The sequence below is a fragment of the Echeneis naucrates genome, chromosome 11 (assembly GCF_900963305.1).
Source record: "Echeneis naucrates chromosome 11, fEcheNa1.1, whole genome shotgun sequence".
NCBI lineage: Eukaryota > Metazoa > Chordata > Actinopteri > Carangiformes > Echeneidae > Echeneis > Echeneis naucrates.
In genome coordinates this window covers 1,667,677-1,677,395 of record NC_042521.1, presented here as the reverse complement: position 1 = coordinate 1,677,395, position 9,719 = coordinate 1,667,677, and the positions used below count along the sequence as shown (strand labels likewise).

At 47.3% G+C, this 9,719-nt stretch overlaps 1 protein-coding gene across 3 annotated transcripts; it reads right to left on the bottom strand.

Annotated features, from left to right (window-relative positions):
* Nucleotides 1–2,389: 2,389 nt before the first annotated feature.
* Nucleotides 2,390–8,754, bottom strand: LOC115051076 (voltage-dependent calcium channel gamma-6 subunit-like). 3 transcript variants are annotated; one of them, XM_029514353.1, is made up of 7 exons: nt 8,724–8,754; nt 6,652–7,239; nt 5,807–5,917; nt 5,599–5,707; nt 4,382–4,456; nt 3,708–3,845; nt 2,390–3,626 (listed from the first exon to the last, which is right to left on the bottom strand). In XM_029514353.1, the coding sequence occupies exons 2-7, from the start codon at nt 6,853–6,855 to the stop codon at nt 3,406–3,408; spliced, it is 858 nt and encodes a 285-aa protein (XP_029370213.1). In that variant the 5' UTR covers nt 6,856–7,239; nt 8,724–8,754; the 3' UTR covers nt 2,390–3,405. The 3 variants fall into 3 exon arrangements, with proteins under 3 accessions (XP_029370213.1, XP_029370215.1, XP_029370214.1); XM_029514355.1 differs by lacking the exon at nt 8,724–8,754 and adding an exon at nt 8,318–8,393; XM_029514354.1 differs by lacking the exon at nt 8,724–8,754 and having other exon boundaries at nt 6,652–7,624.
* Between the last annotated feature and the right edge of the window lie 965 nt (nt 8,755–9,719).

The following is a 9,719-nucleotide window of genomic DNA, read 5'->3' as shown; positions in this document are numbered from 1 at the left end:
TGTCCTCAGCACGCTCATGTCCACGCCGCGGTTCACCTGCTGACTCGTCCTTCAGACAGTGGAGGGAGATGAAAGCCTCCACTCTGACTCAACAGGAGTCAGCCACCTGTGAAGAGACTCAGCATTTAAATTCTGTCTCCTCGCTGTCCGGCAGTCCCCCCTCTCAGGGCTTAGTGGCGGTGAGAGTGCACGCCTGCCGTCGGCGATAACAGCTCAAAGAGTCTCTGACTGACGTCCATGTGCCGCTGGGGCGGTCTGTCAGTCAAGATTATGCTCTCATTTTCTTCCTGTCCTCAAATCCTTCCTCTCTACTGCAGAGGGAGATCCCAGGATAGGAAACCTGGACTTGGCAGAGCAGATACATTTGCTGCTTTCACTTCAATTACATTATTTGGACACGAAACAAATCAGGATTCACGTTGTTGTAGGAATTTTATCCTGTCTGTATTGTAAAAACAAAAAAAAATTAGTGTGGTCAGAAGTAGGAACAAACTCATTGTCACGAGGCGAATCAGAAAGAATTAGGATGAAATGCAGATTTGTGCTTCTCAGATGTGACTTAAAGGGAAGATGTCTGTCTGGAGAACATTCGGGGCTGAAGTCACCTGATATTCACACGTTGGCCAACAGATGCAGCAATTAATTCTTTTTTTAGCTCATTAGTCATTTTATATCTTCCTTACGAAGCCCTTCTCGACATGTGTGACATTCAGGAGCTCTTCATTTAATGTATCTGGTATTGCAGCCATTTACAGTGAAGTCTGCCTTCTCTCTCCACTTCGAAGTTCAGCCAGGAGTCTAATATCAGTTTTCGTGGCGTCGGGTTGTCGTGTTTATTGGAGGGATTGGAGTGGATTTGATTTCATTGGGATGGAACATCTGCACATATTTTCCAATAGAAAGACTTCAACGTGCAGACTGTTTGTGATGGACAAACTTTTAACAAGAAGGGAAAAAGATTCACTTTTGGTTGGATGTCACTTAGCAGCGATGGCACTTGGCAGCATGAGACGGATCGCTGAGCTCCAAGCAGATCGTCTGTCCTGTCGAATGCAGCCGCATTGGTCATATTTCTTCAGACGGCGGCTGCACCTCTCCCTGAGGAGAACGTGAATTTCTAGTTCCTTAGCCGGACGCAGGAAAGTCAGATTATACGTCACATGACCAACCATGTGGTGTGTTGTGTTGTGTTGTTGGTTTGTGCAATCACTGAGCTGCTGCCGGGAAATCATTGTGGTTTATCGGAAAAAAGGCTGACGGGACGTTAGCCTGTTGGCTTGGTTCACTGCATAGCAGGCTGAAGGTGTCTGATTAGTAACAGATACTTCGGTGTCAAACTTACCCGACAGAGAAAGAGGAGGAGGAAGATGAAGAGAGGTCAGCGGTCTGTGTTTATATCACTTCAGAGCATCTCATATTAATTTGAGGGGGGCGATTTGAGACTCTGCGGAGCCGTGAAGCTTTCAGGATGACGTCAGGCCTGTCGGTGTGAACTGGCATCTCACCCGGCTCATTAACTGGGTATCCTGTGTGCCGCTTCACACGTGTGTGTTTGTCTGCACACACAGCTTGTCCCCAGGTTTGTGTTTCTCCTGCGACGTCAGTGCCGTTGGCCACGGTCTATATTTAGGCAGGAGGGTGCAGCCAAACAGCGTGGGAGATGCTTCAGAGCGACATGAGCCTGGAAGGAGGTCAGCATGGGGACTGAGATGTGCTGATTTTAAATCTGTTATCTCCTGCAGAAGAAAAGTTCAGCTCAAACACTCATTCCCACCTTTCCATGTCCGTGCTGCCTTCGCAGGCTGATGGGAATATTGAAATCGTAGTGAAAGGGCCACACTCCAAGCATGCGGCGTATCATGTGACGGAACGTAGCATGCAACCGTAACATCCTGAGTTCAAATTTAGCCAAGACCTTTGTTGTCTCTTCCCCCGCTGCCCTCGTTATTTTCCGTCTTCTCGCTTCGAATAATGGACTCACAGAAACAAACATTACATTAAATAGTTAAATAGACTTCAAGCAGCAGGTGTAGTCCGTTAAATCTTCAGTCGCTCTCCCCTGAGGTGTAAAACTACACGGAGGTGGTTTCTGAAGAAAAACAAAAATAAAACAAACAAATTTACCTTTTAGGCCTCAGACCTTCATATCTTGTGGTTGTGAATTTGAAGGGACTGAAGAATATTTTAAGAAATGCATATTCAGGTTGACAACTGTGGTGTTGAAAAGCGTCAGTAGTTCATTATATTTGATACAGAACATTTGAAGTGAGTGAGATTTCAGCGTACAGTCGCTCAGACAGAATATTCAGCTCGTCAGCGGGATCTGTTCTGAGAACGTGAAGGGAGTGCAGATCAGACACAAATGGAACCTGAGAGAGGATATTAAATATACACGTCATGTTTAATAAAATGAAGCCATTCATACTCAATCAATTCAGTTCAGAGGGAAACCACACCGGGTCACCTGACTGTTAAACTACCTTCCACATTTCACATCTTTTACAGTGCAAGTCTGATGATAAAAGGACGGGTTGTGTTGACAGGTATGCTCATGAGCAAACACGGATAACAAATATACAGCGAGATAAATGAGAGATAAATGAAATAAAATTAATAATTAAAGTCTGTGTAAGAACTGACGATCAACAAAACATCCAGCACGGACATAAAGAAGGAAGCACAGATTCGCTCAGAATGAAGCGGCTTTTAAATGAGGTTTCTTTTTTTTTGTTTTTTATTTAGGGGGGGTGAGACGTAATGAACGTTCCCAAAATGAGTCTAAATGGAAGACTTGTTAATGTGCTATCGATGTTTCAGCAAACTGATTTTTACGTTTTTTCAGACAATGACTTTACGTCAAATGTGGAATTGCTTGTTTTTTTTTGTTTTACAAACAGTAAATTGCCTGCAAACCCTGGTAGGATATTTAGTAAGACAATAAAACAGTTTCCCAAACACGTCTATGCATTAAGATTACCAGATTTTGTATTTGATGAAGGAAAATTATGGTGGCATATTCAGCACAAAGCTAGCTGCACGGCTAACAAGAGAGTCAAAAAGCGAAGGACTCGGAGCTCAAGAATCCAAAACTGTGTTATCAAAGTTAAAAAAAATAAAGAGGATGATTCCCACATAAGAGCCAGAGCTGGATTTTTAATGTCCACCAAAACCCAAGTAGCACATAAGACACCGGACTTTATCGTACAGGATCTGGATCGGCTTCTCGGTGGCCCACGAACCAACTCTGCATCAAGTTCGGTATTTTCTGCTGAAACCTGCAGAAACGGGGAGACGTAACCTCTTTCTCAGATATAAGCAGACTTTTGATCCTCGTGACTCCTCTACGTATTCACTTTGCTAAGACGTCTTTGGGAAACGTGAAGTGCGACACCACCTCCGGGGGGACTAGCTGCTGTCGTCCTTCTGGGGGAGGCACCTCTGCCAGGGGCTGTAGGGCAGCGCCAGCAGCAGGAAGAGGATCCCGCCAACGATGAGGACGGCCCCCGCACAACCGATGCACGACACCGACCAGGAGAGCTCGTGGTGAAGAGGGACCGTGTGGTCGCTGGCCAGCAAAGCCAGGACGGACTGGTGGAAGACGACGAGGCAGAGGAGGACCAGGACACCTGAGGACGAGACGGCAGAGAAAACCTCCACTCGTTTCCACTTTTATCCAGAATCAAACAAACGTCGCTGCGTTTACTGACCGGACAGAATGAAGCAGACTGACGCCGGCTTCAGGAAGAAGAGGATCTCTTTACTGAGAGACATGGTGATGCAAATGGCCCCCATCACCATGAGGAACAGGCTGAACATGGCCAACATGGCCGCCGCTACATTCAGATCTGCACAGGAAATGAGGGCAGCGATGTTTTTACTGATGTCAAAGCAGAAAACAGATTTTGGCTCATTAAGGATGCTGATATTTGTCATTTCTGTCGAACAGAAGAAAGCAAATGATCCTTCAACATTATTTTGCAGCCATGACCGCATTCATGAAACCAGCTGTGAAGCGCTTCGGCGTGACAGCGTGACAGAACAACAGAGCAAACAGCACCGTGTGATTTAGGCACATTATGGAGCTGCCAGTAAAATGAAAGGTTAGACGGCCGCTCTGAGACACTCCGACGCAACGTAGGTGGAATAGATTCAAACACTCACAGGGCAGACAATGGCCGACGTGGAGAGGTGAAAGGAGACAGGACGGAAAAAGACAGGGATGGATTGTTAGAGAGACGGGTGAGGAGGTGGGAGAGAGATGACAGGCAGGAGATGGGAGGATAAAGGAAGAGGAGAGGAAGGGAAGGAGGGGCAAGGAAAGGAGTGGGCGGACGAGGTGGGACGGCCCCTGAGAGGCTGAAAGAGGTGCAGCATGACTCACTCTTCTGCGTCGTCTTCTGAAACATCACAGCGTTTTCCCCCGTGGTGAAAAACTTGAAGTAGGTGCAGTTTGATGCTGTAAGAGCCAAAAAGAAACAGAGATGGAAGAGCTGGAACTGACACAAACGCACAACGACAGGCAACACAGCAACATCTTATCGACATTCAAGGAGCCTCTTTGGTTTAAAGGATTCTCCATCAAACACAATCAGCCATCAATGAGGATCTGAAGGTGACAACGAGGTGCCGCTTCGTATTCTGCGGTTCTGATGATGCGTTACGGTAATTAGAGTCCGACACCTTGATCTGTTCCCTCGCACGTTTGAGCCAAACACCCAAACACATCGCTCTTCATTAGCGTCCTCCGAGTCCAACCCCGCCAATCCAGTCAGCTGTCGGGGGAGGAAAGGCCGATATCAGAACAACTTCAGCCCTTTGAGGACATGAAGGTTCACGCTGTCTGAGGTCATCAGCAGTCTTTGCCCAGAAGTAGTTTCCCCTCAGTGAAATCCTCCAGTTCGACATTCTCCTGTTGTTTCCAAATATCTATACACGAAACTTCCTACAGCTTAAAATACGTCAGTCCATTTCCATTTACTTATTTCACTCATGTGTCAGATGACCCATAACGAGGGTGTCAGTTTCATCTCCAGGAGCTTTTTCCTGTCGGCGGGTTTCCACTCAGTCTGTCGGGAACAGAAAACTATCAAACGCTGTCATGTAGGGACACGACTTTCAAACAGGAAACAAAAACTACCTGATGTCAGTCTATTTTTGTTTCACTTTCTATGTTCAAAAACTCCCAGAATGCACAACAAACATCGTCCCTCAGTAGACCAGGAAACGCTGTGACACGCCCACGTCGTCTCACAGAAATCAAACATGTCTGTCTGAACAAACACACACTCAGCCCTCGGTGGACTATTCCCATACTCTCTCTCTCCTTTGAATCACTCTGACGCAGATGACTCACGGAAACAGAGAGAGAGCTTTCAACAAGCAAAGCGTTATTTCCATTAGCTGTTCCTGCAGCTGCAAAAGGCTCGAGCCGAACCGCGAATGTGAACCTGGACTGAACCTGCTGCTCCTGAGCTCAGGACGTCCTGTCCAACGAAGTGGGTGTTAGAAAGTCGGGTTGGACGCTCCTGACTGGACGAAGCGCCGACAACCCTCCATCTCACACAGTCCTCCACAGAGCAGGCGGAAAATCTGCGTCACCTCCAGGCAGTTCAGCAGGTCCACAGCTCTCCCTCTCCGGGTCGATGTCGGCCACCCACAGGGTCTTGGTGCAGCCCTTCCACAGGCCGAAGTGAGTCGTCAGACATGTCTGCAAAAACAGCATCAAACAGGAAGTTGATCCTGAGAGTTTCGTCCCGGAGACGGACAGCTCAACTCAACTCAAGGAAAGTCAAATGTGACGTTTCACCTGGTTGTTGTAGAAACTTTTTGGGGGTGACAGCTCCACCCAGAACTCCGTCCCCACGCCGAGCACCGTCAGGACGACGCCCACGATGGCCACGAAGAACGCCAACTTTATCTGGGACCAAAACAGAAAAGTATTTAAACAATAAATTTAAAAAATAAATAAACATCTAAAATAGTTGAATGATTCATTCAGTGCAGGCGATGTTCCTGATGTGCTAACAACTAGCCCTGATGCTAACGTACTTTGGGTACTAACAGGCTAAAAAACTAGCTAAAGCCAACTGGGTGCAGTCATGTGATGTTCTTCCACAGATTCCACATGTAAAGTTTATTTTTACTTTGCCCTTTAAAGTCTAAACGATTAAAGGAGCGACCTTGTAACTCGCTGTGACCTGCAGGCAGCTCGGATGGAGATGAAGATGGAGCAGATGCTGCAACACAACACGGCAGAGCTCAGAGAGGAAGTTTTTAAGTCACAGCAGATATAATATCAGATGTGTGGGTGGGCTGCTGCTGTGCTTCTATCTTTGTGTGGACCAGTTTCAGATGATGAGATTGAGGACATTAGTCTGGTCCAGGTTTGTCTGCGTTACGCCGCGGTGGCCTTCTAAAGTTCATTCTGGGTATGTGAGGGTACGTGATCCACTTCAGCAGTCTGAAGTCACCTGCAGATTACGACTAAGCTCGTATTTTTTTCTTCTTAATGTCAAAGAAGTCCATTTGATCTCGTGCTAATTCTCATTTTCTAACATTAGAAGTCACTCATCTGAGCTGGTGGTGCGTTCAAGGACCAGTTGGAAGTCAAGCTGACGAGGCAGCTGTGTGACAGGTCGACTCCATTTTCACCTTTCCTTCCTGGGCCTCGCTCATGGCGTTGGTCGTGGCCCTGCGCCGCTTGTTCCCCCCAAACGTGCTGCGCCCGCTCATCAGGGTGGCCAGACCCACCGGGCCCGGGGGGGGTCCTCCTGCTACAGGAACCCCCATGGTTCCGGGTGGCACCGGGCCCACTGTGCGGCCATCTTCGTCCGTCACGAAAAAGGTCGACCACATTTTGTAGAAAACAGAGACGGCGAAGTGGGATTCACTTAGTTCTGTCTGTGTGTGTGTGTGTGTGTGTGTGTGTGTGTGTGTGTGTGTGTGTAGAGGGGCGGTGTCACCCCAGCAAGAAAAAAAGTCAAACTGAGGAAAACAAAAAAACAGATGAAGTACAATCTCAGTTCGTGCCCCAAAACAAAAAGGAAGACACGAAAAAACCCAAGAAGTGTCTTTGGTTAGAAAATCTCCATCTGCAACGACTTTTAAAACTTCAGCAGGAAAACGCAGAAATCAGCATCCTCTTGAGAAAAAGCTCGATTAAAAAAAACGGCGGCTTGGACGACAGATTGGAAACTGATAAATGAATCATGGTGAAAAAAGGAAAAGACGTCCGGCCTCCTGGAGATGAGAGGAGAGAGTGAAAGTCGTTAATCAATCAGTGATCTGCTGATCACTTTTCCCCCGTCATCCATCATCTTAACAGTCTGACGCCAAGCACGAGGAACCTTCAGGGTTCAGCTTTTCTGCCTGTTTTACATCTTTCATTTGGACTCAGGAGCAAAATAGAAGCACTTAACATGGCAGAGTCAAAGTCAATTACGTATTTAGATGTTATCTGACACAGTAAAATCATAACCTGCTGTCTATTCTGAGACGCTCAACCAATTATCCGTCTATTGGACGTGAAGGAGTCACGCAGATGTGCTGCTGACATATTGGATATCCAAAGCCTTTGTGTGTGTGTGTTGGCCAGCTGTCCCGCCACATTCCACCGTGACGTGGCGACAACAGACGCAGCACGAAGCTCCCTCGTTAGCAACAATGGCAAAAAAAAAAAAAAAAAAACGCCTAACAAGGTACAGAGCAAGAAGACGTCAAGAAAAGAAAACACATCATAAACTGAAATTCTTCATGCAATTGTTCATTAAATCATAATCAGACTCCTGCTGACAATCCAAGCTCTCCGTCACAACATGAAAATATATTCAAATTCATATCAAATCATATTTGGATGAAAGCAGCTCATCGAGGAAACTATTTCCATCTTCAAGCTACAAATCCTGAAACGCTCGATCAAAGATTTCCCCTTTTAGTAAATTTTGGAGGTTCATGAGGACAAGCTGAGTCCTGATGCTTCGGCCTCTGAAGCAGCTTTCATCCACACAGATGTGTCGGCATCAAACCTTCGACCTCCCCTTTACGCTGAGGTGGAGGTGAACTTTTATGCTGCTCAGATTCAACCGTAATCACACAACAATACTGACGAAGTTTAAATTAAATATCTGACGAAAGGAACATAATTCCAGAAATCCAGAGAATTTGCAGTTTTGGCAAAAACGTCAGAAATGAAAAAAGGTCACAGACGAACAGACGAAGCAACAGAAACCGGAAACCAGCGAGAGCTGAACGAGTTGGTGGAAAACAAAAATCGATTTTCTGAAGAAGAAACGAATGAGCTGAACTGTCGTGTCCTTACTCGTCAAAACGGACGGCAGCTCTCCTTTTAAGGCAGCCAATTGGACGAGCTGGAAAAGCGGCGTGGAAGGAAGAAACTCATTACAGCAGCTGTGAGCGGCGACGAGCGCCGTTTAACAAGTTCAGCCTCTTAAAATATCCGTCCTACTGTCTCCAAAAATAAGCTGCTGGAGGCAGCGAGTGTGTTATATCGCACAAACAGCAAAGTGGGCTCCAAAAAGGCCTCGATGGTTCGCCCCCCCGGCCGAAACCTGCCCACTCCCCAAGCAGCCCAGCAGCCAAAAGACATCGTGCTGAAATTAGACTCATTAGTTTTATTATTTTTAACTCTTTAACGCGTGCAGATCAACCCCACCAGCGCCGCCGCCGCACAAACATCACAACAATGATATTAACAAGTTGCTGACCTGGTTTAAGTGTGTGTGCTTCTGCTCGGAGTGACGGAGGGAGTGAGAGAGAGAGACGGGTGGACAGGGCGAGGGAGGGGAAAAGGGGTGGAGGTCGTGTGTGTGTGTGTGTGCACGCATAAATATAGACCTGCAGTTTACATATCTGTGTGAGTGTGTGTGACGGCCTGCTCCTGTGTGTGTGTGTGTGTGTTGTGTGCAGTCACACTGTAGCTTCTGTAAGTGAATCTGTCTGTTTACGATGGAGCGGCCGTTCTGCTGGACGACTGTCTCGGCTTCAAAATGTTCTGGTGCTAAACACACACTCACACACACAGACACACACTAAGGAGGTAGCTGCCTCTGTGTGTGTCTGTGTGTGCGCACACGTTATCCCTCCTCTATCTATTTTTGCCCCCCACCTGTTAATGACATTAAAGCCGACCCGGGGGACAGAGCTGCACGGGGGCTTGTGTCAGCTCGCCCCCAGCCTCGCCGCCGCCATCGTGCTGATTGAGGCGGGAAGTGGTGATCCAACACCTCAGAGACTGGTCAGCTGCTTCTTTGGGTTGGAAACGCCATTATTTTACCCAGAACTGTGTAACGTTCGTGGAAGGAGCAGCTTCGGCCGGTCTGATCGGAGGGTCAGCCGCCGCAGAGAGAGAATACCGCAGTCAGATGTGCTTTGCATTGTGATAAACGGTGTGTGTGAGAGAGCGAGAGAGGGAGCAAGGTCAGACAGGCAGGGACTGGCTGAACGTGAGAGGAGGAAGGAAAAGACGAGGAGAAACAGAGGAGCTGATGGACGGGGGGAGACGGGGGAGACAGTTACCTCACCGCTGAGCCGAGCGGCCAAATTAAAATTCACAGCATGCTGAGACGTTCAGACTCAGAGTTTTTGTTCACACCGAATTCAACAGATTTAACCAGAGAAGTGACAAATAAATCGAATTTATTGAAAACAGAGAGAAGATCCCACTTCGTCTGTTTGTGGGCCTTTTTTCTTTTCACCAGCTC